We start from the raw sequence: 27,739 nt of genomic DNA, 5'->3' as shown, positions 1-27,739 counted from the left end.
CTTACAAAACGGAAAGAACAGATCGTTTGAAAGACACAGGTCTGTCATAAAACGGAATCAAAAATTAAAAAAACTTACTGTGCCCTGTTTAGAAGCAAAAAATCTTGAACGAAATATAAATAAGTTTTTTATTTAAAAAATCTTGACCAATGATGCAAGAGGTCATAAGGCGCACTTCCTGGAGTTACAGAGCCCATTCAAAATAAAGTAAGAAAACCAAGAGAGGGGTGAGCGTCATAGATGGAAAAAGATAGTTATGCAAATATCGAGTCGTCGAGAGCAACTTCTATTGCGGCTGCAACCATCAGTCCTATTGCTTACTTTCAGTCTGCGGTGATCGTGCAAGATGATTTTCCAACTTTTCGTTCCTGTCCTGCTGTTGCTGCTCTTCACCCTTGCCGGGTTAAGCTGCATCAAACCTAAAATGTTCCCACCAGGTAATAATAAATCGCTTAATGATTAACATGAAATTTTCGCATTTTGTGAGCACCAAAACTCCAAAGTCACTTGACAATTCCGTTTATTGAAATATATTGCAAAAAATTGGTAATCAAATTGGTGACTTCAATTTTCTTTTTCAACTTACAAATTAAATATAACTTAGTTAAGAAATTCTGTTCTAATTTTATTGAGAAATCGTAAACCAGATTCGAATTAAGTAATAAATTGAAATAAATAATTGCAGTATTCTCTTGTTCAATTGTCCTTATTGTATTAAATATATCGTTCCATTTTGTGGAAAATAAGAAAGGTAAAAATTATTCGTGGCATGTTATTGATTTATCTAGGAAAGCACTTTTAAAAATTTTGAAATGTTATCAATTTTATTTCAAGGGCCAGCTTGGTTTCCATTTGTGGGATGCTTTTTGCAATTCCAACAGCTTTACCGAAAAATCGGATACTGCCACTTGATCTGGGCGAAATGGGCCGAAAAATACGGACCTATTATCGGACTGAAACTGGGCAAAGACAAAATCGTAGTGGTGAGCGGCTACAAGGCGATCAAGCACGCTTACTCCAAGGAAGATTTCGACGGCAGACCTGACGGATTTTTCTTCAGGATGAGGACCTTTCATCAAAGATTGGGTACTCGAATAATTTATTCGTTAACAAATTTATATGAAAATTGTAAATGGGATAATGAGATTCGGGAGCTTAAAGGTGTTGAAAATTATTTTCAAATAAATTATTGTCGACTGTGTAGGAGTTGTATTTGTGGACGGTGAGCTGTGGAGCGAGCAGAGAAAATTCACAACGCGCCACTTGCGCACATTGGGAATGGGCACCAATTCGATGGAAAATATTATCAACGAGGAGGTCGAGGCGCTTATTCGCAGTTTAAACGACAAAATTGGACAAAACAAGGAGGTTATTGCGGACTCGAATTTTTTAAACTTTTTTAATCATGCTTATTCATTTTAAAGAGCATGGAATTGGAGCTGCACAACTTGTGCGACATCAGCATTTTGAACACCCTGTGGGCCGTGGTGGCTGGCAAGCGATTCGAGCTGGAAGACCCGCGGCTGATCAAAATGTTCAAGCTGCAGCACGCTTCTTTCCGCGCAATAGATATGTCTGGCGGGCTGCTCAACCAAATGCCATTCCTGCGCCACGTGATGCCTGAAAGAACCGGATACAAAAACCTCATGGAGAACACCTTGGCTAACTACCAATTTTTAAGGGTTATAATATCGCTATTTTCAACTATAAATTTTCCAAATTGAATATGATTTTTATCGATTGGAATCCGAATAAATCAAGTTTTATTTGGACCCCAAAAATCTGTTTCGCAGGAAACTCTAGAGGAGCACAAAGAAACACACGTGCCCGGCGAACACAATGATCTGATCGACGCATTTATTGACGAAATTGATGGCAAAAAGGATTCGAATTTCACTGGTTTGGTTGCAAAATAACTTCAATTGTATGTTTTCCAATTCTCTTTAATAGACGAGCAGTTGCTCGCTTTGTGCCAGGACCTTTTCATGGCGGGATCGGAGACGACAAGCACCACACTAGGGTTTTTGTTTGAAAAATTCTTGATCTATCAAAAAATGCAGTCCAGAGTGCAGAACGACATTGACGCAGTAGTTGGACGAGGCCGACTTCCCAACCTCTCTGATAGGACTCAGTACGAAAATCTTGTGATCGAAATTTTTATTTAGCAAATTTTCTTCAGATTGCCGTACTTAGAGGCGATTATCATGGAGACGCAGAGGCTCATAAGCATCGCTCCGATAACAGTTCCACACCGAGCTACTAAGGATGTAGAAATATATGGGCACGTTGTACCAAAGGACACAACTGTCCTTTACAGCATCTGGAGCATTCACATGGAAAAAGAGCACTGGAAGGATCCTGAGAACTTTCGTCCTGAGAGGTTTTTGAACAAGTCTGGAGACGCCGTCATCAAGGATGAATGGTTCATGCCCTTTGGATTAGGTAAAAATATAAAAATAACTTCTAAATAATTTAAATTATTAACAAGCGTAAAAGCGTTCTCTTTGTCAAACATTGTTGAAACTTTATTTTCTCTACACATTTTGGCTCCAATTGGCGCCCGATTCATATTTTTTTTAAAAAATAAAATTATGTATTGCGATCAACATAAAAAAAATTATTACAAATGAGATATTAAATTACAAAGATTATATTTTAAATGCACCGGTTTAACCACTTTATCTGGAAGGTGTGTGTTTATTTAGAAAATTATCAAGTCTAAAGGTTCAATAGCAAGAGTAAAATGTGATATTTCGCTTGACATAATGCAAGCGCTAATTTAGATATTTTATTGTGAAAGTATATATTTTACTTAAGAGTTCTATTTCGTTTTCATTCCAGGCAAAAGGAGGTGTCTTGGTGAGGCTCAGGCGAAGAACAGCCTTTTCCTCTTCATGGCTGGCTTGCTCCAGAACTTTTCCTTTGTGCCGATTGCAGGAGGTATAAAAGATGAAAAACCATTTGATGGAGTTACTCTATCTCCAAAACCCTTCAAGGGGCTCATCAAACGTCGACTTTAATTTGAATAAAAATAAAAGCCCTGTCTATTCATATTCAACAGCTTTTATTAGCTATTACATGTACAGCTCCTACAGTAAAAAGAGGAAGTAAAGACGAGTATGAAAAATGTCCATTTATTCAACATCACCACTAATTAAGGCAACAATAGGCCTGTGTAGTGCTAGCCTTCTCCTGGTATTATTAGATAATTCATTATTTTCATACACACTCGCCACTCAGGCACCAGTCACACACTTGTTCAACATGCAAAGGTCGATTTACAGAATAAATAATTGTAGTGAAGAGATAGCAACTAAAGACAACAGATTGTGTTTAGTAGTTTTCTCGCGAAGTATACACATTAATTCTCTAGTCATTCAGGCCATACTTTGTTATGTAAATATAAAATTTTGGAATTTTCATATCAGGAACCAATGAATACATCTTCAACGTTAGTTAGTTCACACTTTTAGTTGATAAACATCAGCGTATTCTGCCTTGTAAAATCACGATCTAGTATGTATAATCATTTTTATTAAGAACTCTATTTTCTCTCGCCGTTCCCTTGCGAATGTTGTTCTTTTAAAAAATATTCCCGCTATTGATAGATTGTTTTGCTCTTACTCAACTGCTTCGTCTACCTTGATAACATCTCTTACTCAGCAAGTTACAATTAGTTGTTTTGTACCTGTTTTGCACATACAAAGATAAAAATATTCTGCTTACACGTATTTTAAGTTACAAAATGGTATGATAAATATGCATTTTCTATGAATAATAATTGCTCTAATCCGTCTACGTGTGCGAATATTACTTCTACACCATAGGTGGTCCAGACCAGTGAAGACTGAGATTATTATTGAGTTTTGAAACCACCTTTGGCTAATCAAACTGGGAAAAAAAGATTATTCAAACTAATGTGATGCTGTGGGTTGTATGAGATTTTGGTAACTGCCACTACCAAATGTGGCTAAGAGCCAGCTGATCAAATTTTATTTGCTCTATGAAACCCCTAGAAATTGTATCATTTTGGAAAGAGAACAGAAATCAATAGCATCGTTGCTTCAGTAAATTTCACAAAGTAATTTCAGGCTGGATAATCTTTAGATAACAAATGAAAACTCAAAAATCTTTTAAAAGTCAAGTTTTAAAACCACTGATTCAGTGCAGAATAACCGAATTTCCCGTGCTGGCAGGCGTAGGATTGAGTCTTACAAGAAAACACAGTCGATTCTAAGAAACAAAAAGAGTTCAAAGTATCCGTGGGAGAGTTGTCACATAAAATATCGCTCAAACGCCAGTTGAGTCCAGTTAAGAGTTCATTCGGTGCAGTGAAAAAGAAAAAAAATGTGTCACGGGGCGCACACGATGAGGACCCCGGTGACTAAGTCTCAGTCTTGCTACCTGCGCATCGGGCCGTTGAGCGGCTGCATCAGGCCTCCGTTGATGTAGCTGTACGTGTAAACAGAGGTTTGGGGGGCGGCGGCCGCCGCCGCCGGGTCCTGATACTGCGCCTGCATCACGCCCATTTGCATCGGAATCTGCGCCGCTTGGTTGATGAAGTTGTGGTTGGTGATGTAGCTGGTGACGGCCGGCGCCTGCTGGTGCGCCGCTGCCATTCGGAAGCCGTTCATGGTCGGGTACTGGGTCATCAGGCTGGGCGAGTTGCGCTGCACCACCGCCGGCCGCGGGGTGCTACGGCTGCCTGACAGAGCGGCTTGGTTCGTCTGGTAGTATCTGTCGAAAGAAAAGCCATATTGCATTGCTGGCCTTTCGAAAAAAAATCTTAAATTTAGCAGGTAATTCTTCAGAGGTTATCTATCTACAAGAAGTTAATTTTACGAAAATGACTTTATTAAGGTTTGTGATTACCATACAAGGACACACTTAGGATTTTACGGTTTAGTTTTTGGCGAAACCATTTAAAATCAATGAAAGGGATCACAAGGGGAAATTTTTTTGATCAAGCGGATTTTGCGAAGTTAAAATCCTTGTGAAATTTAACATGAAAAAAATGATAGTATATTATGAAGATATTTCAAAGGTAGACACTACTTGACAAGACAAATTGATTCCTAATTTAGTAATTTTTTACTTTTGTCTAGAAATTGGCTAATGGAAATGGCTTGTGAACGGTTCGAGATGATGAATTAAAGTTTTCTAAGCTTACTACAAGATCACGTGGCTCCATTTTCGTTACTAAAGCATGAAAACTTGATTGTTGTGAAGTTTACTTTTATAAACACAAGGAAACTCACTTGTGGTAGCTGGCCAAGGTGACCTGCGGTTGCGGAATGGCCTGCGGGGGCGGCGTGGCGTGGTGTGTAGGCGACGGGGTGTGCGAAGGGGAGGAGGTGATAGTTGGCGACGGCGGCACCATGTCAAGCCCGTTGGTCAGCTGCTGCAGCTTAGCCAGGCTGCACGAGTTGGGGTTGGCAGCCTGCGTCACCTGCTGGCTGGCCGGCTGCAGGTAGAAGGGGCTGGCAGCGCAGTTGGCGCGCTGCTGCGGCTGCTGCCGGTGCTGCTGCATGCTGACCGCGTACTGCTGCGTCGCCGAGAAGTGGCCCTGGTGGTACTGCGCCTGCATGGCAGGGTGGTACTGCCACTGCGGCGCTTGCTGCTGCGGGGGCGGCTGCTGTTGTTGCGCGGCGGCCGCTGCCGCCGCCGCCGCCTGCGCGTGGTGGTGCATCATCTGCTGTTGGTGGTGCAGCGTTGACGGCATGTGCGGGTGCGGGGGTACCACTGCCGCCGCCTTGGCCGTCTGCGTCGTTGGGGGTGGGTGCGAGGCAGGCGGGTGCGAGGCAGGCCGGTGCGAAGCGGCGTTCATATGCGGCTGGATGTGCGCGCACTCCGAACTGACGTGTGTGTAAACCTGCTAGGAACATTAAATTTTGTGTTGAAATGAGATGTGTAAAACAGAAGGGACCAACGACAACGACAAGGATTACGGGATTCCCATCCCGTTTCTGTATTTCGGGACTGGGACAATCTGCAACGGGACAGTTTTAACGGAAGCAATGGCAGCATTGAAAGGCTAAAGATTCTCAGTTTGTCAGTTTGAGGAGGAATATGTTAGCCAATTCTGTAACGCGTAAAAATAGACATCAAACACAAAAGAAAATATAATTCTGATTTCTGCTATTGAATAGAATTTATCCTGAGATCCAGTCTAGCTGATATTACGTCTTATATTTACTGGAACATGTTTGGTTATTTCTTTTGGTACAAATGTCTGCCTTGGTTAATTTTCTTCATCAGAGAGATGCACTTGCACTGGTCTAAAAGTTGTGCATCGCTCAACACCCAAATTGTTATCGTGAAACAGAGCGTTGCCCCCAACCAAATCAAGAAAATTATATCGAGTTTATAATTTGTTAATTAGGGATTCATATGCCTGACCTGCCTCAAGACTGGTTTGAAAAGCTTTAGTTACTGATGCGCAAAGAGCACAAACTCAAGATTGGGGTGACAGCGAAGAGGTATCTAAAAATACACATTTTTTGTACTCTTCTGGTAACGATAATTGGTTTATAAATATATTATTTTTGAAAAATTTTAGCTATAGATTATTTTCTACCTAATTTACCCTCAAAGATTGTCAAGTCCATCAGACTGAACTTGATTATAAATAATCATCCTTTCAAATTATCTTTTACTTCCTAATATTATTAACAATTTTAACTGTTTTTCACAGCTTGATCACAGCTTGAAAGCGGTTTCGTCCGTGGAAGGCGAGGTGACTTAGGATAACAGCTAGCTAGACGAACTGTGAAAGATCCATACCATCACGACTCTGGAAAACAATGGTCTACATCTTTTTTCTCTGCTCTTTTTAATCCCTGTCCTCTCGGACTGGGAAGGGCGAGCACTGCACTAGCAAGAATGCTGAAACCCGGGTCCCAATAACACCGCGAACGGATAACATGGGCGCACCAGGCCGCACAGGGACCCAGCCAACTGAAGGGCCACTTGCCTCTGCACCGAGGACTTTATTGAAACGCTAGACATTCGTCCCGTGAAGCCAAATCACGCATACTGGAAAGGTGCAAACCAGCAAGTAGCGAGTCGGCGATAGTGCGCCTCCCAGCCCGTTGAGCAATTTGAGCATTTCATCGAGTAACTAAACTAACCACTTTTTGCCATCTCTGACATTGAGTAACCAGTATTAGATCTCCGAACTGCTCAAATACCTCCCATTGCTTTGACACTCCCGAGAATGCCTTAACAATGCGAGCCAACGGGCTGGTTAAAATTTAACTGAGTTTAAACTCTGGAAAACAATGGTCTCCATCTTTAAAAATTTGAATCTGAGATATATTTTTGAACGAACTGTGAAAGATCATACCATCGCAAATCACATGAAAACAATGGTCTCCATCTTTAAAAAATTGAATCTGAGAAATATTTTTGAACGAACTGTGAAAGATCCATACCATCGGAAATCAAATGGAAACAATGGTCAACATCTTTAAATATTTGAATCTGAGAACTATTTTTGAACGAACTGTGAAAGATCCATACCATCGGAAATCACTTGGAAACAATGGTCAACATCTTTTTTCTTATTTTTGAACCTGGGAACTGCAAGATACGGGGACCCAAGTAAATAACGCAATTGACGCGAAGTAATGAGATATATTTTTGAACGAACTGTGAAAGATCCATACCATCGGAAATCACTTGGAAACAATGGTCAACATCTTTTTTCTTATTTTTGAACCTGGGAACTGCAAGATACGGGGACCCAAGTAAATAACGCAACCGACGTGAAGTATTGAGATATATTTTTGAACGAACTGTGAAAGATCCATACCATCGGAAATCACTTGGAAACAATGGTCAACATCTTTAAAAATTTGAATCTGAGATATATTTTTGTATTAACTGTGAAAGATCCATACCATCGGAAATCACTTGGAAACAATGGTCAACATCTTTTTTCTTATTTTTGAATCTGGGAACTGCAAGATACGGGGACCCAAGTAAATAACGCAACCGACGCGAAGTAATGAGATATATTTTTGAACGAACTGTGAAAGATCCATACCATCGGAAATCACTTGGAAACAATGGTCAACATCTTTTTTCTTATTTTTGAACCTGGGAACTGCAAGATACGGGGACCCAAGTAAATAACGCAACCGACGCGAAGTAATGAGATATATTTTTGAACGAACTGTGAAAGATCCATACCATCGGAAATCACTTGGAAACAATGGTCAACATCTTTAAAAATTTGAATCTGAGATATATTTTTGTATTAACTGTGAAAGATCCATACCATCGGAAATCACTTGGAAACAATGGTCAACATCTTTTTTCTTATTTTTGAATCTGGGAACTGCAAGATACGGGGACCCAAGTAAATAACGCAACCGACGCGAAGTAATGATATATATTTTTGAACGAACTGTGAAAGATCCATACCATCGGAAATCACTTGGAAACAATGGTCAACATCTTTAAAAATTTGAATCTGAGATATATTTTTGTATGAACTGTGAAAGATCCATACCATCGGAAATCACTTGGAAACAATGGTCAACATCTTTTTTCTTATTTTTGAATCTGGGAACTGCAAGATACGGGGACCCAAGTAAATAACGCAACTGACGCGAAGTAATGAGATATATTTTTGGACGAACTGTGAAAGATCCATACCATCGGAAATCACTTGGAAACAATGGTCAACATCTTTAAAAATTTGAATCTGAGATATATTTTTGTATGAACTGTGAAAGATCCATACCATCGGAAATCACTTGGAAACAATGGTCAACATCTTTTTTCTTATTTTTGAACCTGGGAACTGCAAGATACGGGGACCCAAGTAAATAACGCAACCGACGCGAAGTAATGAGATATATTTTTGAACGAACTGTGAAAGATCCATACCATCGGAAATCACTTGGAAACAATGGTCAACATCTTTAAAAATTTGAATCTGAGATATATTTTTGTATGAACTGTGAAAGATCCATACCATCGGAAATCACTTGGAAACAATGGTCAACATCTTTTTTCTTATTTTTGAATCTGGGAACTGCAAGATACGGGGACCCAAGTAAATAACGCAACCGACGCGAAGTAATGAGATATATTTTTGAACGAACTGTGAAAGATCCATACCATCGGAAATCACTTGGAAACAATGGTCAACATCTTTAAAAATTTGAATCTGAGATATATTTTTGTATGAACTGTGAAAGATCCATACCATCGGAAATCACTTGGAAACAATGGTCAACATCTTTTTTCTTATTTTTGAATCTGGGAACTGCAAGATACGGGGACCCAAGTAAATAACGCAACTGACGCGAAGTAATGAGATATATTTTTGGACGAACTGTGAAAGATCCATACCATCGGAAATCACTTGGAAACAATGGTCAATATCTTTAAAAATTTGAATCTGAGATATATTTTTGTATGAACTGTGAAAGATCCATACCATCGGAAATCACTTGGAAACAATGGTCAACATCTTTTTTCTTATTTTTGAACCTGGGAACTGCAAGATACGGGGACCCAAGTAAATAACGCAACTGACGCGAAGTAATGAGATATATTTTTGGACGAACTGTGAAAGATCCATAATATCGGAAATCACTTGGAAACAATGGTCAACATCTTTTTTCTTATTTTTGAATCTGGGAACTGCAAGATACGGGGACCCAAGTAAATAACGCAACTGACGCGAAGTAATGAGATATATTTTTGGACGAACTGTGAAAGATCCATACCATCGGAAATCACTTGGAAACAATGGTCAACATCTTTAAAAATTTGAATCTGAGATATATTTTTGTATGAACTGTGAAAGATCCATACCATCGGAAATCACTTGGAAACAATGGTCAACATCTTTTTTCTTATTTTTGAATCTGGGAACTGCAAGATACGGGGACCCAAGTAAATAACGCAATTGACGCGAAGTAATGAGATATATTTTTGAACGAACTGTGAAAGATCCATACCATCGGAAATCACTTGGAAACAATGGTCAACATCTTTTTTCTTATTTTTGAATCTGGGAACTGCAAGATACGGGGACCCAAGTAAATAACGCAACTGACGCGAAGTAATGAGATATATTTTTGGACGAACTGTGAAAGATCCATACCATCGGAAATCACTTGGAAACAATGGTCAACATCTTTTTTCTTATTTTTGAATCTGGGAACTGCAAGATACGGGGACCCAAGTAAATAACGCAACTGACGCGAAGTAATGAGATATATTTTTGGACGAACTGTGAAAGATCCATACCATCGGAAATCACTTGGAAACAATGGTCAACATCTTTAAAAATTTGAATCTGAGATATATTTTTGAACGAACTGTGAAAGATCATACCATCGCAAATCACATGAAAACAATGGTCTCCATCTTTAAAAAATTGAATCTGAGAAATATTTTTGAACGAACTGTGAAAGATCCATACCATCGGAAATCAAATGGAAACAATGGTCAACATCTTTAAATATTTGAATCTGAGAACTATTTTTGAACGAACTGTGAAAGATCCATACCATCGGAAATCACTTGGAAACAATGGTCAACATCTTTTTTCTTATTTTTGAATCTGGGAACTGCAAGATACGGGGACCCAAGTAAATAACGCAACTGACGCGAAGTAATGAGATATATTTTTGGACGAACTGTGAAAGATCCATACCATCGGAAATCACTTGGAAACAATGGTCAACATCTTTTTTCTTATTTTTGAACCTGGGAACTGCAAGATACGGGGACCCAAGTAAATAACGCAATTGACGCGAAGTAATGAGATATATTTTTGAACGAACTGTGAAAGATCCATACCATCGGAAATCACTTGGAAACAATGGTCAACATCTTTTTTCTTATTTTTGAACCTGGGAACTGCAAGATACGGGGACCCAAGTAAATAACGCAACCGACGCGAAGTAATGAGATATATTTTTGAACGAACTGTGAAAGATCCATACCATCGGAAATCACTTGGAAACAATGGTCAACATCTTTAAAAATTTGAATCTGAGATATATTTTTGTATGAACTGTGAAAGATCCATACCATCGGAAATCACTTGGAAACAATGGTCAACATCTTTTTTCTTATTTTTGAATCTGGGAACTGCAAGATACGGGGACCCAAGTAAATAACGCAACCGACGCGAAGTAATGAGATATATTTTTGAACGAACTGTGAAAGATCCATACCATCGGAAATCACTTGGAAACAATGGTCAACATCTTTAAAAATTTGAATCTGAGATATATTTTTGTATGAACTGTGAAAGATCCATACCATCGGAAATCACTTGGAAACAATGGTCAACATCTTTTTTCTTATTTTTGAATCTGGGAACTGCAAGATACGGGGACCCAAGTAAATAACGCAACTGACGCGAAGTAATGAGATATATTTTTGGACGAACTGTGAAAGATCCATACCATCGGAAATCACTTGGAAACAATGGTCAACATCTTTTTTCTTATTTTTGAACCTGGGAACTGCAAGATACGGGGACCCAAGTAAATAACGCAACCGACGCGAAGTAATGAGATATATTTTTGAACGAACTGTGAAAGATCCATACCATCGGAAATCACTTGGAAACAATGGTCAACATCTTTAAAAATTTGAATCTGAGATATATTTTTGTATGAACTGTGAAAGATCCATACCATCGGAAATCACTTGGAAACAATGGTCAACATCTTTTTTCTTATTTTTGAATCTGGGAACTGCAAGATACGGGGACCCAAGTAAATAACGCAACCGACGCGAAGTAATGAGATATATTTTTGAACGAACTGTGAAAGATCCATACCATCGGAAATCACTTGGAAACAATGGTCAACATCTTTAAAAATTTGAATCTGAGATATATTTTTGTATGAACTGTGAAAGATCCATACCATCGGAAATCACTTGGAAACAATGGTCAACATCTTTTTTCTTATTTTTGAATCTGGGAACTGCAAGATACGGGGACCCAAGTAAATAACGCAACTGACGCGAAGTAATGAGATATATTTTTGGACGAACTGTGAAAGATCCATACCATCGGAAATCACTTGGAAACAATGGTCAACATCTTTAAAAATTTGAATCTGAGATATATTTTTGTATGAACTGTGAAAGATCCATACCATCGGAAATCACTTGGAAACAATGGTCAACATCTTTTTTCTTATTTTTGAACCTGGGAACTGCAAGATACGGGGACCCAAGTAAATAACGCAACTGACGCGAAGTAATGAGATATATTTTTGGACGAACTGTGAAAGATCCATAATATCGGAAATCACTTGGAAACAATGGTCAACATCTTTTTTCTTATTTTTGAATCTGGGAACTGCAAGATACGGGGACCCAAGTAAATAACGCAACTGACGCGAAGTAATGAGATATATTTTTGGACGAACTGTGAAAGATCCATACCATCGGAAATCACTTGGAAACAATGGTCAACATCTTTAAAAATTTGAATCTGAGATATATTTTTGTATGAACTGTGAAAGATCCATACCATCGGAAATCACTTGGAAACAATGGTCAACATCTTTTTTCTTATTTTTGAATCTGGGAACTGCAAGATACGGGGACCCAAGTAAATAACGCAATTGACGCGAAGTAATGAGATATATTTTTGAACGAACTGTGAAAGATCCATACCATCGGAAATCACTTGGAAACAATGGTCAACATCTTTTTTCTTATTTTTGAATCTGGGAACTGCAAGATACGGGGACCCAAGTAAATAACGCAACTGACGCGAAGTAATGAGATATATTTTTGGACGAACTGTGAAAGATCCATACCATCGGAAATCACTTGGAAACAATGGTCAACATCTTTAAAAATTTGAATCTGAGATATATTTTTGTATGAACTGTGAAAGATCCATACCATCGGAAATCACTTGGAAACAATGGTCAACATCTTTTTTCTTATTTTTGAACCTGGGAACTGCAAGATACGGGGACCCAAGTAAATAACGCAACTGACGCGAAGTAATGAGATATATTTTTGGACGAACTGTGAAAGATCCATAATATCGGAAATCACTTGGAAACAATGGTCACCATCTTTTTTCTTATTTTTGAACCTGGGAACTGCAAGATACGGGGACCCAAGTAAATAACGCAACCGACGTGAAGTATTGAGATATATTTTTGAACGAACTGTGAAAGATCCATACCATCGGAATTCACTTGGAAACAATGGTCAACATCTTTTTTCTTATTTTTGAATCTGGGAACTGCAAGATACGGGGACCCAAGTAAATAACGCAATTGACGCGAAGTAATGAGATATATTTTTGAACGAACTGTGAAAGATCCATACCATCGGAAATCACTTGGAAACAATGGTCAACATCTTTTTTCTTATTTTTGAATCTGGGAACTGCAAGATACGGGGACCCAAGTAAATAACGCAACTGACGCGAAGTAATGAGATATATTTTTGGACGAACTGTGAAAGATCCATACCATCGGAAATCACTTGGAAACAATGGTCAACATCTTTTTTCTTATTTTTGAATCTGGGAACTGCAAGATACGGGGACCCAAGTAAATAACGCAATTGACGCGAAGTAATGAGATATATTTTTGGACGAACTGTGAAAGATCCATACCATCGGAAATCACTTGGAAACAATGGTCACCATCTTTTTTCTTATTTTTGAACCTGGGAACTGCAAGATACGGGGACCCAAGTAAATAACGCAATTGACGCGAAGTAATGAGATATATTTTCGTACGAACTGTGAAAGATCCATACCATCGGAAATCACTTAGAAACAATGGTCAACATCTTTAAAAATTTGAATCTGAGATATATTTTTGAATGAACTGTGAAAGATCCATACCATCGGAAATCACTTGGAAACAATGGTCACCATCTTTAAAAATTTGAATCTGAGAATTATTTTTGAATGAACTGTGAAAGATCCATACCATCGCGAAACACATGAGAACAATGGTGTCCATCGTTAAAAATTTGAATCTGAGAATTATTTTTGAATGAACTGTGAAATTTCCATACCATCGCGAAACACATGAAAACGAAATATAGAACCTATATATAACAATGGTCTCTATCTTTACAAATTTGAATCTGAGAATTATGTTTGAACGAACTGTGAAAGATCAGTACCATCGCGAAACACATGAGAACAATGGTGTCCATCGTTAAAAATTTGAATCTGAGAATTATTTTTGAATGAACTGTGAAAGATCCATACCATCGCGAAACACATGAAAACGAAATAAAGAACCTATATATAACAATGGTCTCTATCTTTACAAATTTGAATCTGAGAATTATTTTTGAACGAACTGTGAAAGATCCTTACCATCGCGAAACACATGAAAACAATGGTCTCTATCTTTACAAATTTGAATCTGAGAATTATTTTTGAACGAACTGTGAAAGATCCATACCATCGCGAAACACATGAAAACGAAATATAGAACCTATATATAACAATGGTCTCTCTTTACAAATTTGAATCTGAGAATTATTTTTGAACGAACTGTGAAAGATCAGTACCATCGCGAAACACATGAGAACAATGGTGTCCATCGTTAAAAATTTGAATCTGAGAATTATTTTTGAATGAACTGTGAAAGATCCTCACCATCGCGAAACACATGAAAACAATGGTCTCTATCTTTACAAATTTGAATCTGAGAATTATTTTTGAACGAACTGTGAAAGATCAGTACCATCGCGAAACACATGAGAACAATGGTGTCCATCGTTAAAAATTTGAATCTGAGAATTATTTTTGAATGAACTGTGAAAGATCCTCACCATCGCGAAACACATGAAAACAATGGTCTCTATCTTTACAAATTTGAATCTGAGAATTATTTTTGAACGAACTGTGAAAGATCAGTACCATCGCGAAACACATGAGAACAATGGTGTCCATCGTTAAAAATTTGAATCTGAGAATTATTTTTGAATGAACTGTGAAAGATCCATACCATCGCGAAACACATGAAAACGAAATAAAGAACCTATATATAACAATGGTCTCTATCTTTACAAATTTGAATCTGAGAATTATTTTTGAACGAACTGTGAATGATCAGTACCATCGCGAAACACATGAGAACAATGGTGTCCATCGTTAAAAATTTGAATCTGAGAATTATTTTTGAATGAACTGTGAAAGATCCATACCATCGCGAAACACATGAAAACGAAATATAGAACCTATATATAACAATGGTCTCTATCTTTACAAATTTGAATCTGAGAATTATTTTTGAACGAACTGTGAAAGATCCTTACCATCGCGAAACACATGAAAACAATGGTCTCTATCTTTACAAATTTGAATCTGAGAATTATTTTTGAACGAACTGTGAAAGATCCATACCATCGCGAAACACATGAAAACGAAAAATAGAACCTATATATAACAATGGTCTCTATCTTTACAAATTTGAATCTGAGAATTATTTTTGAACGAACTGTGAAAGATCAGTACCATCGCGAAACACATGAGAACAATGGTGTCCATCGTTAAAAATTTGAATCTGAGATATATTTTCTAACGTACTGTGAAAGATCCGTACCATCGCGAAACACATGAAAACAATGGTCTCCATCTTTAAAAATTTGAATCTGAGAATTATTATAAGATTAAAATGTAAAAGTGCATAATATTCTGACTCAACTATTTACACAGAGTTGAAAATACAATATTATCATAAATATTTAGTACTATGATGAAAAAATTACGAAATTCCTTAGCTTCAATCCAGCGGGAGCCAGACGTGCGATAAAATTGGTTCCAAGATGGCGCAGATCCAAGATGGCGTCTGAATGTGGGAAACAAAGCGCTTGCCGTAGGAGTGTCAAGAATTTGTTTTTACGATCCAATATACACAATTAGTACAAGTAATGCAAATTAGGTCACAATATAGACCAAAACTTGCTTCTATACACGCATTTTCACGAAACCGATTTTTCGCGCCATACTTAATCTGACACCATATCTGCGCGTCGCACGAATGTGGTACCTGCTGCTACAATCCAATTTTTATAGGTTTGCTTATTGTTTGTCATTCCAGGATTTGGAAGTTACCAGAGTTGCACATTTTTACCATACCAGGTGGTAAATAATATATCAGTGGTAATTACCAGTGGTATTTACCGTGGCATTTACCTTTTTTTTTGCTGCGGCGCACTTTCAACTACTTGCAATGTCAACAAAAAATTCTGTCAGATAAGATCAAACTCATAATGAAAAAAGGATTGGTGCAACGTAGTATAATACTGCAATCATTACATTTTATTAACTGTAAATTTTGTGTCCTAACCGTGTGCCGATTAGTTTCAACACCACTCGGCATTTTGGGGGAAATACCTGTTGAGGAGGCGGCTGATGGATCGTGGCCATGTGGTGTGGGTGGTGATGAATTTGCTGAGGACTGGGTTGTCCCATTTCAACCGAAGGAGGAGCCACGGCAGGCGGTAGATCACTAGAGGACACAGACGCAGGCGACTCAAGGCTCAGGTGGTCCAGCTCACTGCAAGCTGGTCCCGCATAGCCGTGAATTGAATGGACAGAATTTGTTGTCGAGTCCGGAGTGAACGCGCCAAGATGCGGCATTTCCTGTTGTTTGTCCTCAGGGCGCTCCTCAGTTCCGACGAGAATCTGAGAGTTCAGTTCTTTGCTTTTAATCTGCAAAAACAATTCGGCAAACTAAAACACTCGTGTAAAGCTAATTGCTAACTAATAGCAAATGATACAACTTTAAAAGGGCCAAGCCGCCAGGGTTGGTCCCATATTTCAGCAAATTTAGAAGTCTGTAGATCAACCACCACAAATGCTTTTGTGTCCCAGCAAGGCTGTTCCGTTTTCAGCAAAAAATAGAAGTGTTGAGCAATAAACTCTAAAAAATTGAGCCATCTTACAATGAAAAAATAAAAATAATTAAGAACAATGTAAGTTTGTCAGTTGACGTGAGTTTGAAAACAAAATAAACACACTTGTCAGTTAAAGCCCTAACACCATCACCAAGTGTTGCAAATTTCACAGAATGCAGAGAATATCAACCTTTTTGACCTCGTCCTTGGCAACTTCGTGTCTTGTTCTGTCGACAACCTTCACAGCCATCGGATCGGGTTGAGGACTTCTGATATGCTCATAGGTCACTGGACGGGGGCTTGCAGTGTTCTGCTGAACGGGGCTAGGCCTGGGACTCTTGATAGCTTCAACGGACCTCGACTCCATCATCACTGGGCTCTGTTTCGGCAGCTCCTGTCGCTGTGAGGGGCTATGCGGAATGGGACTCTGCTGCATCACTGGACTTGGCTGGGCCGCGGGACTCGGCTGCTGCGGACTTGGTTCTGGGTGCACGAGCAGCGGCTTAGGGCTGGGCAGCGGCATAGAATTCATCGGGGAAGCAACAGAGACAGTTGGAGCTGGACTCTGGTGAGCGATAACAGGCGAAAACTGCTGCTGATGCTGCTGCTGTGGCTCTGGCTGAGATTCATCTGCATTTCTGGTCTCCATGGGAGCGACTTCCATGGCTTGAGGCTCCATTGGGCCGTTCTGATTGTTTGATTGGGCTGCTGGAGACACTGCAGGTTGTTTTGGTTCTTCAGCTACAGGCTCAGGAACTTTTTCTTCCACTTGCGGCACTGGCGTGGGCGGTTTAAGTGATTCTTTCGCAGGCTCATCCTTCTGAAATCAAATTAGGTTTAGTCAATCACAACATACTGATTTGCATGCAGTTTTGGCTGCATAAAATACTAAATTTAGATCATTTATTGATTGTTAGAAATGGGCGACAACCTGATGGCGAACGAAAAAAAAATACCATGGGCTCTTGAGCCTCATTGGATTAAATCAAGTCCAGATAAAGACCAGCTCATCATGTTACCAAACGCTAGACATTCATTACATGTCTAACAAATAGATGTAACTAATTTAATTCCCGCATTCCGGAAAGGAGCAAATCAGCAAAAAGTGAGTCAAAAGGTTTTCGCAACCCTCAAAAACTCGTTATTGCCATGCAAGAGTACCAAATTTAGGTGCAAATCAGCCCAAACTCAACCCCCAAACATCGCTTGGATTGCATGTGCACGCAAAGTATGCGCTAAATAATGCGAGCCAACGATTTGGTACTCTTAGATCGATTTTAAAAATTATATCTCACCTCTTGTCCTTTCTCTGGGGATTTTACTTCAACAACTTCCTGCTCAACAGAAGGAGACATTGGCTGTTCCTTATCTACTACCATCTCAACAGGAGATTCAGGCATCTTCTCTTCATCTCTATCTTCTTGATCATCAGAACTCTCTTTTGGTGAAACTGGAGGTTCTTCACATTTATCATCCTCCTCCTCAATTAGAGTTGGAGTCGATCCCTTAGTCCCCTCCTCATCCTCCTCAACTGGAACATCTAGCTTCTCTTCCTTTGGCTCAACATTCACAGCCTTAAGTTCTTCATTGTCAATCTGCGTGATAAAATACTTTCATAAATTTTACTTAAATATAAGTGTCGTAAACGCGTTACCTTTCCATCGGAACCTCTCATCTTCTTGCGACCCCGCTTGTGTTTGCCATGCTTCTTACTAGGCCTGCCTCTCTTTCGAGGTGTTACCAGTGGTGAATCGATCTGAATTTCTTCCAATACTGGAGGAGAGTCAGGCGGTTCACTGTTGTCTTTGACAGGAAGCTCAGGCTCAAGCTGTGGTGAGCCATCGTCGTCTTCCACATCCGGTTCCTCAACGACAACACTAAATAAAAAATAATGTAATAAAATGTTAACTTCAAATTTTTAATCCAAACAAACCTTTTCCTAGCAGATCTGGAAGGCCTCTCCGACTTCCGTTTGGCTTTGGCTTCTTCGACAGCAAGAACCACCTTTCGACGCGGTCTTGTATCAGAGGCTGGAGTTTCCTCCTCTTCACTCTCACTGTCACTTTTAGGCGCTGCTTTCTCCTTGATTGTGCATGATCTCCGCGGTTTGGTTTCAGGAACTGGACTTGGAAGCGGCTTTTCAGCCACGGCAGGTGTGATGACCGAGGGCTTTCTTCCTCGCTTTCTAGGTCCCTCCTTAACTGCAGGCGTCACAGGCTCAACAAGCACAGGTGTCGACTTTTCCGGGCTTTGTTGAATACGCTGCCTTTTCTTTGGTTTTTCCTCAGCAACTGGCTCCTCCTTTTCCTCTTCCTCATCAGCCTTTTCAACTTCTTCGTCCTCCTCCTCATGCTCAATTGCTACCTCCCTGCTTCTCTTCCTCACCTGCAAAAATTTTATTTAACATACAAACTTCCTCAACTATTTCCAACAGTACCAATTTCTTGAGCAAATTTTCTTTGCTCTCCGCATTGGCCTCTGCGATTTTCTCGGCAAGCGTTCTCCTCTTTTTCTTGCCCTTCTTCTTGACTCCCATTGGAGTCTCAACAATGATAGGAGGTCCAATCGGGATCAAGGGAGAGTTCTCTTCTTCTTCCAAATCCTCCTCCTGGGCCTAGGTGATTGAAGATTGTGTTTAACTCAATTCACAGAGAAATGTGTTAATTTCTACCTTATCATCTTTGAACACAGCGTTAGCAGGCACCAGCGGCGTCCACCTGAGGCACTCAGGATCCAGTGGTATTCGAGACTTACTGTGGGAAACTCTCTGCCAGTGGTCCTCCACAAGTCGCCAATTTATACAGAGCACCAATTTTCCATCATCTTGTCTTTTTCGGATGAAATTCAGCATGGCGAGGGTAGCTGACAAATCATGCCAACAGATGCCAGTCTCTTTACTCATGGATCTCAAGGAGAAAGGCTTTTCTCCTTTTCTAAAGTTGGTGTACAGCAGCTCCAGGACAACAGACTTCCAGTAGGCTGTGTATGTGACACGGCCCAGGTCTGAAAGAGGCTTTTCTGGAGTTCCTGGCTGACCCTCTTGCTTCGATAAAAGATAGCCTGTTGTAAAGTAGTAAAATTAGAATTCCGTCAATTTTGCATCATATTCGAAAACATACTAAAATGGATAAGAAACCGCCCATATCCTTGACGCTGATACTGAGGCATGGTCATAATGCACGACACGTTGTACTTTTGTTGACAATGTTTCTCCTTGGAAAAATAGCCCACCAAGTGGCACCCCTAGAATTAAAAAAGAACAATGAAGGATGTTAAAGATTGGGAAAATTAAAATACTACCTTGTGATCATTCTTTGTGAGAACGTAGAAAAGAAAAGGCTCAACATCATAATACAGAGTCTTATGATCCAAAAACAGCTTGGCTAGCAGGCAGAGATTCTGGCAGTAAATTTTATTTACATTGCCATCAACTTCGAATACTGAGAGACTGTTGTGACGATATATTTCAGTGCCCGGCGGATGTCTCCACGGGCACTTCCCTTGATGCCTGGTTAGGACAGATTTGCTCTTCGTGTACTTCAGGCAAAACTCGCACAAAAACAGTTGCGGCAGCCGAGCGTATTCTTGAGGATATGGTGACGAGTACCAGGTCTGGATGTCGTGTTTTCCAAACTCGATGGCAGCCGGACATCGCGGCACGGCGGTTGGCGTGCCAGAGTTGCCAACGGTGGACAGGAGAATATCGGCCGAGGGGGCCACCTCCAAGCTCACCTGGAGAACAGGCGTTAGTAGAGAAAGTGCAAAAAGAGGACATTGCTTCTCACCGCATTGCCTCTCTCCTGGGACTTCTTGAACATTTCGACATCCCTCTGGGTGACGCCAGCGGGCAACACAGGCCTGTGTTCGATCTCATTCTCTGATTCACCTGCAAGAAATCAACGATCACAGCACTCGTGAGCACACGTATGTTGCAGCGAGTTAGTGAGTGAAACACCGAACGAGCATGCCAAAGCGTAAGAACATTCAAAGCGGTGCCAAATTGCAATTTTGGGTTGGCACCAATTGTGAGGAGCATTATCTATGAGACATTCAGACACAAAAATGGGAAGGGGACACAAAGATATTGCCAGGGTCAGCCACTTGGAGGTTGAAAAGCAAAGGAGCCAGTCGCAGGGAAGCAAAGCTCATGACCACTAGTTGCTAGCAATAAATGAACACTTAACAATAGTGCAGGTGACGGGATCGTTGGTTAATTTGAGGGAGTGCCAGAAGGTGTTGAGGTGAGTTGTTATTTGTTTGTTCACGTTTAAGGGTCGGATTAAAGCAGAGAAAATGCACAGCGATTGCAGCCAGGCATGCTATGGAGACGAGGGACAACAGCGAGCAACAGGAGGCCGATCTTTGCACCATCCTCTTTTTCTTGGAACACAGGTGCATTTCACAAAATGAAGCCGAAATCATTTAATCCGAACCAAAAAAGTAACCAAGTAAAAGGAAAAAATTTCCAATTTGGGCAAGAGGTGACACATTTAAAATTTTCTTTGAGAAATGAGAAAAGTGGATTCCATCACCGTCCACATAGCTTTTAACTTAATGATGTGTAGCTTCCACCTCGTTAACTTGTTACGAAAAATCATTAAAACAGTTATATGATGTTAAGATATAGAACATAAAGTGTTTAGTCTAGCTTCATTTCGGTCAACAAATAATAATTGCAGCGTTGCCACACGTTTGGAGGGCAAAGAGAATATTGCAAGGATTGGCCTGCAGCAAAGCGGCTACCAACCGGCCGACTGCTCCTGCTTTTTCTTCTTTTTCTTGGTTTTTACAGGCTCTGGCGACTCGGATTCCAGGAAAGAAACGTCTCGCTTGAGCTCTTTACGCCTCTCCTGCTCCAGTTTTTTGCTTTTGACCGCAGTCTTTATCAGTTTGGACGGAGACAGAGTGACAACTTTGCTTTTCTCTGGTGAGGGAGACCTCTTCGCTTCAGGGCTGGCTTCCCTCCTTGAGGGTCGCACCTCCTTTTGGGCCTCCGAGGTTTTGTGTTTTCTGCTTTTCAACTCGGGACTGGCGGGAGAATTGCTTTTACTGGCGGGCGACGACTCGGGGCTAGAGGCGTCCGAAGAGTTCGTCTTTTTCCTCTGACTCAGCGAGTAAGTGGACACAGTGCTGCGCCTTCGCGTGAATGACGGAGCCAAAAACATGTGACTCAGTCCGTCAAACAAATTTTTGATCGGCCCGTTTCCTGGGGCTTTGAAGCTGTCCCTCAGGTCTTTAGTGGTATCAGGGGTGGCTTTCAGAGACTCGGAAAACAGTTTCGAGCTAGGGGACAACTGTGAGGTCGACTTCTGGGGGGGCACTTTGTTCCGGCCATTGCTGGGCTGGTGCTCGGCTGCATAACTGGCTCTGAAGAACTTTTGCTTTTCTTTGGAAATCTTTACACTCTTTTCCTCCTGGCATAGGGGAGTGGCTGGTGGAGATAAAGTGGAAAGGTCATTACCCTCAGAGCTGCTGCTGTGTCTTTGCTGCCGCTTTGGCGTGGCACCCTTCTCTTTTGGAGTCTTCACGCGGCCCTTGCTACTCGACTTAGGCGTTTCTTTTGCCTCAGACCTGCAACAAAATCAACATGTTTTACAACTAAATAGACAAATAGAACTTAATCGACACTTATTTAAGCTAAAAAGAATTTTTTAACAAAGGTGATTAGTAATTAATGCCTCATGAAAAATTGAACATTTTTTGGCCATTATATTATTTTGGCTCATAACAATTTTAAAAATAAGCTGGGTTTGGCTATAGCTCTGCACACTCGACTCATAAATCACCTGCTGGGGCTCTGGTTCTTGGGCGGTCTTCCTCTGCGTGGAGTTGGCATGGTGCAATCATCACACGTAATCGGGTCCTTGCTTTTCTTCCCCAGCTTCGCACATACCAGATGTATGCTAGAGCCACACGCAGTGCATTTCACAATGCAATTCTGTAACACCAGATTTCAATATTTTAATCGTTACGATGCAGCGCTCGCATCTAGCTGCTGCGAAATAAAAGCTCTAAAGTAAGCAAAATCCGGCAAAAACCAATTTCCGCATTAGAGTATGAAAACGCCATCACCAACCAATAAAACTTTATTGTAAATATTAAAAATCAACCAGGAAGCAAATAAGTGAATGAACGAAAAGGAGGTAAGAAGTAGGTTTATTTCAGAACAAAGCCGACTTGCGTTAGCTGGCAGTGCCCTGCACCTTTATCAGAAAATTAATAGCTCTTTGGAAAATAATGTGTATTAAATACAATTGTACAGATGAACATAGCAAAAATATATGCAACTTCATGCTTTACATACATTAGACGCGTATTTTCTGTTCAAATAAAATCTATAGTCACTTCTAAGTAAAAAAAATAGCACAACATGCGACGAGTTTAAAGATACAAAACGTAAACACAACTAAGTGAGTGTAAAGTATGAAGTCACATCACATTCCAAATGGCAAAGTAATCCACCTGAGCTTAGAAAGTATCGATTAATGAGAGCAACAGCAACCTATCTATTGGTGTGCAATCATTGGATATGGTCTGAAACGCGTAAGGAGGAAAGAAATTGAAACCTTGTCCGGGGATTCTTGGCCGCAGTGCGCGCACTCGTCGCACTGGGCACAGGCCCACTTGACGCCCTGCAGCCGAGCCTGCAGAGACTGCTCGCCGACAATGCAGGATGCGTGGGCAGAGGTTCCGCACAAGTAGCAATGGCTCAGTTCTTCGGGCTGGCCATTGCTATTTCTGGTGTCCGTGCCGAGACACTCGCTGCAGTAGTTGGTCGGCGTTGGCAGCTAGCGACAAGCATGCGGCAGTCCATCAGATTATTTCTACTCTTTTTTTTTGTATCGGCGGGAGTTAGTGGCGGCCCAATTAGAATGATAGTTGAAAACGGATGCTACCGACCCGACTAGCACGAGCAAGAGAACCCTGTAGGTGGGCACGCACCTGGTGCGGCTACAAACAGCTGCCGATTAAAACGGCAGGTTTTTATGGAAGCAAAGCCGCTGTCGCGGCTTACGACTGCCAGAGATGCGCTTAACACGAGTTTGCGAGCTCAAAACTGGCAATGACTGTGTAGACAACTTCAAGATCAATTTTTTTTGCCAATTCGATTAGATTCAAAAGATGGTTCAAAATGTTTTAATGCGATCTCTACTGCTTTTATTTATACGGATTCAGGAAGGAAGTTAAACTGCCTTACTGGTGGCAGAGTTTCATTAAAATACTCCTGTGAAATCATGAAAAAAAATTGAATTTCTGAACGATTATGACAGGAAAAACATCAATATTTAAATTATGATGCATGCATCCCGTTTCAACAGTATAAATAAAAAATTTTAACGACCGAGTTAGGAAATCAATCGATAATTTAAATAACCAAAGCGCCGATTTGAATCTGGCAGCTTTGGGGAGAAATGGATTATGGCTTACAAAGAGATAGAAAACTTGCCTACACATCATGCACATATAAATGAGAAAAACAAATCGATTTGAAAACGATTAGAGTGGCGACCAGAAGTAAAACAGAAATTTCAAAACCTCTCGAACACGAAAAAGACAAAAGGGCCCGGATTAATTTTGGTCAGCCTGAGTGAATGAAGCGACCAAAAAATGATGCTGACGGCTACCTTGGGTGGCTCCTTTTCCGGCGAGGAGGCCCTGCGCTTCCTGGGCGTGCCGGCGGGACTCTTGGTCTCGAGGGCCCTGTAGAAGCGGCCCTCCTGCACCACCAGACCCTTCGCGACGGCCCGCTTGAGCGCCTGCTTCAGCACAGCCGTCAGGTCGACGGAGTCGTCCTCGACGGAGACGCTGTTGGTGTCGCGCAAATGCGCCTCGATGGTCTTAACAGACGCTTCCCCGACCTCGCGTAGCGCGCGGCACACCTCCTTGGTCAGGTCAGAGTCGACCGAGACGGTCACGTGGCGGTTAGAGAGTGCGGCCGCCTCAGGGGGCACAAACGAGACGACGCCTTTCTTGACCACCTTGACCAGCGTGCCGTCCTTGACGGCGCGCAGCACGTGCTCCTCCACCGAGTCCTCGTCGGCGCGCGGATGCTGGTGCTTAACCGTGTGCGCGATTCGCTCCATCGAGGGCCGCTGCTTCTGCTGTCGTATCTTGTGGATGGCCTCCACGATCCAGCGCAGCCAGCCCGCATGACTAGGGTCACCGCCGCTGCTGCTGTCGCGATCCCTCATTCTGCTAGTCGGTGCTGCTGCTGCCCACTGAGAGCGTCGGTCATCCTCTCGACGACCCACCCGCCGCCCATCAAATTCGCTGCCGATTTTTGACGGCAGCCGACTTTTCTGAAAACAAATCGAGCAGCAGCGCTTGAGAAACATTTGCGCCGCCTCAATAACACACCGAGTACAATCATGTTCCTGTTATATCACGTTGGCCTCACGGTTTGGAATTAAATTGCGCTCTTCGTGTCTACTTGATTTTCATGCTTTTGCTTGACGAGTTTTGAATTGAATCTTGAGATATTTTGTATTCCTCTTCAAAAGAAGAAAGATTTTCTGTACCTATTAAATTTCATCCAGCGGGAGCCAGATGGGCGATAAAATCGGTTCTCACTGCGCAGATCCAAGATGGCGTCTGAATGTGTGAAACAATAAGCTGTCTTTGGATTGCCGCACGAGTGTCAGCAGTTTGTTTTTACGATCCAAAAGACACAAGTAGTACAAGTAATGCAAATTGCGTCACACTATTGACGAAAACTTGGTTCTTTTCGCGCATTTTCACGTGACCGTTTATTTGCGCCGTACTCCACCGGACGCCATATCTGCGCGTCGCACGAATCTGGACCCCGCTGATTTCATCAGAATCAACTACCAGATAGATAATTGAAAGGTGGCAGCGCCCATTGCCAGTATCCCCAACCAAATGGCAGATTTTCGATTTTTGCAACACAAATTTTGCTACAATCCGAAAAGATACTGGGATTGGTTGCTGCCACGGCGGCACAGCGAAAGGAATATTAAATTTAGATGAGGAAAGGACGGAAATTTTATATTAGAAAAGGATATAAATTCAGTCTTAACGTTCAACTGTGTGGCTAACGTCACAACAGGAAGACTGTGTGCGACTGATATCCTGGAAAATTGAAAGGCGATAGAGAAAACTAAGATGTTTTAAAACACGCCTTTCAAGTTAAAAGAAATTATCAGAAATAAACAGCTTTTAATGTTTATAATGAATAAAAAGCTGTAATAAATAACACGGTCGTCCATCCTTTCCTCGTCCTCGCAAGCGGCGGCATTTTATTATCTTCCACTATCAATTTTTGTTTCGCTTTCTGTTGGCTGTTTGGGTAGCCAAGGCACGCCGTTCGACGTGGGAAATTTCAAAGCGGAAGCACGATAGGGGCACCATTCTTAAACTTGCCGGCGGTGGCCACTAAAACGTAGTCATGATATAAAAGCGCACACGGCCGAGTAGAGTACAACAAAAGGGCTAACAAAAACGCACAGAGCAAAGATGCCCTTGGGCGAACGAGCCTCGCCAGACTCCCGATTAATAATAGTCCAAGACCGCGCGCGCGGGGAAAATTAAATAGACTCTTTTCCCCCCAGCAAGCATTTCTCCAACAGACAGCGAGCTGCTAATGTAAATTTAAACGCAGCTTTCTCAATAAGGTGATCTACAAATTAGTGCCACTTGATGCGAATCTGTCGCGATAAATTTATTTTCAACGAAGATCTGGCACATCAGATCAAAAAGCGTCGTCTCTGTGAAAAAAAGTTCAAACACAAAAATGCAACACGTGGTGAGATTCTCCGTGCATCACTAAAATTTAAAATTACATAATAAATTTTGAAATAATCCTGCAATAATAGCAATTTTGAACATCACCTTATACCAAATAAAAAATAGCATACACAAAGGAGATCACAAAAAGTTTCCCCAAAATAGTGAACATTGCGACACACAAAATTCTACAGAGAAAGAGATCCTTGAAGTGACAGGAGAGAGGGAGAAAAATAAAGAGCGCAAAGCGCCTGAGGCCAAAATTGCTATCATATTGGGCAACCGAAGGGGCTCCGGTCGCTAGCCGCGTGGAATTCGGTTGGAAAGGGGCACGGGGTGCGCCGGTAACGCGAGCGGGGTAGCGAGTGCGAGTGCGAGCTAGCGGGAGCCGAGCCGAGGCAGCGACCAACCCACCGCTTTCCCCCGCACAACTGCCGACCTCCAAGTTCCCAATTCGTCGGACAAACCAAAATAGCCCAGAACATGCGCCCCCCGAGGAGCGAGCCGACCCCAAAGGTTTTCCCGCGTCGCCGGTCGACCGCCGCTACGACCTCCGGGGTTCAGCGGACGCAGCGGCGGCCGAATGACGCCGCAAATCGGCCCCGAAGCGGCTCTCGCAAGCAACACAAATACGGTTGCCGCCATCTTGCATACCGATTCCGTCCGCCCGCTTTCGACGTAAATTCCCGCCGAAGCTGGCTGGCGCGTCGGCCTAACGCCAAGCGGCCGACTGCGGCCACACGTTTCGCGGCTGGTTATAAGAAAACAGGCCGCGAAGGCCGACGGCCAGTGCGGGAATCGGCCTCAGCGGACTGCGAGGTTCGTTTACGCGCGATAAACACATTCCGTGAAGCACCAAAACACGCCGTTTCTGTTGAAATTAGGCTCTGCTTACCTCGGTTGGCGGGTTCGGATGGTAGCTGCCGACTTGCCGAATCGTTCGACGCACTTTTGACGTGGTTTTGTCACGAACAGGCGGCGAATGGCGCGTAAATAAACACAAATTGTGAGCACAGTGATTTATCTCTCCAAGATGGCTGGAGTAACTCGCCCCGTGCACACACAGTGTGTTGTAGCGGAGCTAGTGTTCAAGTTTAGTGTTGACTCCGCCTCG

General features: G+C 41.6%; 2 protein-coding genes across 10 annotated transcripts; one reads left to right on the top strand and one right to left on the bottom strand.

Annotated features, from left to right (window-relative positions):
* Nucleotides 1-157: 157 nt before the first annotated feature.
* Nucleotides 158-3,053, top strand: LOC135938857 (methyl farnesoate epoxidase-like). The gene is made up of 8 exons (XM_065482841.1): nucleotides 158-437; nucleotides 835-1,086; nucleotides 1,205-1,368; nucleotides 1,425-1,682; nucleotides 1,794-1,899; nucleotides 1,951-2,131; nucleotides 2,180-2,442; nucleotides 2,842-3,053. The coding sequence occupies exons 1-8, from the start codon at nucleotides 347-349 to the stop codon at nucleotides 3,018-3,020; spliced, it is 1,494 nt and encodes a 497-aa protein (XP_065338913.1). The 5' UTR covers nucleotides 158-346; the 3' UTR covers nucleotides 3,021-3,053.
* enok (enoki mushroom) lies at nucleotides 3,048-27,721 on the bottom strand. Of its 9 annotated transcripts, none has more exons than XM_065482824.1 (17): nucleotides 27,521-27,721; nucleotides 24,507-25,181; nucleotides 23,448-23,669; nucleotides 22,668-22,819; nucleotides 21,629-22,452; nucleotides 20,667-20,767; nucleotides 20,182-20,613; nucleotides 20,001-20,124; nucleotides 19,553-19,941; nucleotides 19,319-19,495; nucleotides 18,815-19,266; nucleotides 18,536-18,758; nucleotides 18,177-18,476; nucleotides 17,072-17,701; nucleotides 16,379-16,717; nucleotides 5,259-5,875; nucleotides 3,048-4,770 (listed from the first exon to the last, which is right to left on the bottom strand). In XM_065482824.1, the coding sequence occupies exons 2-17, from the start codon at nucleotides 25,071-25,073 to the stop codon at nucleotides 4,401-4,403; spliced, it is 5,919 nt and encodes a 1,972-aa protein (XP_065338896.1). In that variant the 5' UTR covers nucleotides 25,074-25,181; nucleotides 27,521-27,721; the 3' UTR covers nucleotides 3,048-4,400. The 9 variants fall into 9 exon arrangements, with proteins under 9 accessions (XP_065338896.1, XP_065338901.1, XP_065338897.1 ...); XM_065482829.1 differs by having other exon boundaries at nucleotides 3,048-4,737; XM_065482825.1 differs by having other exon boundaries at nucleotides 5,259-5,872.
* Between the last annotated feature and the right edge of the window lie 18 nt (nucleotides 27,722-27,739).

The sequence above is a fragment of the Cloeon dipterum genome, chromosome 3 (genome assembly GCF_949628265.1).
Source record: "Cloeon dipterum chromosome 3, ieCloDipt1.1, whole genome shotgun sequence".
NCBI lineage: Eukaryota > Metazoa > Arthropoda > Insecta > Ephemeroptera > Baetidae > Cloeon > Cloeon dipterum.
This window is presented reverse-complemented; position numbering and strand designations above follow the sequence as displayed.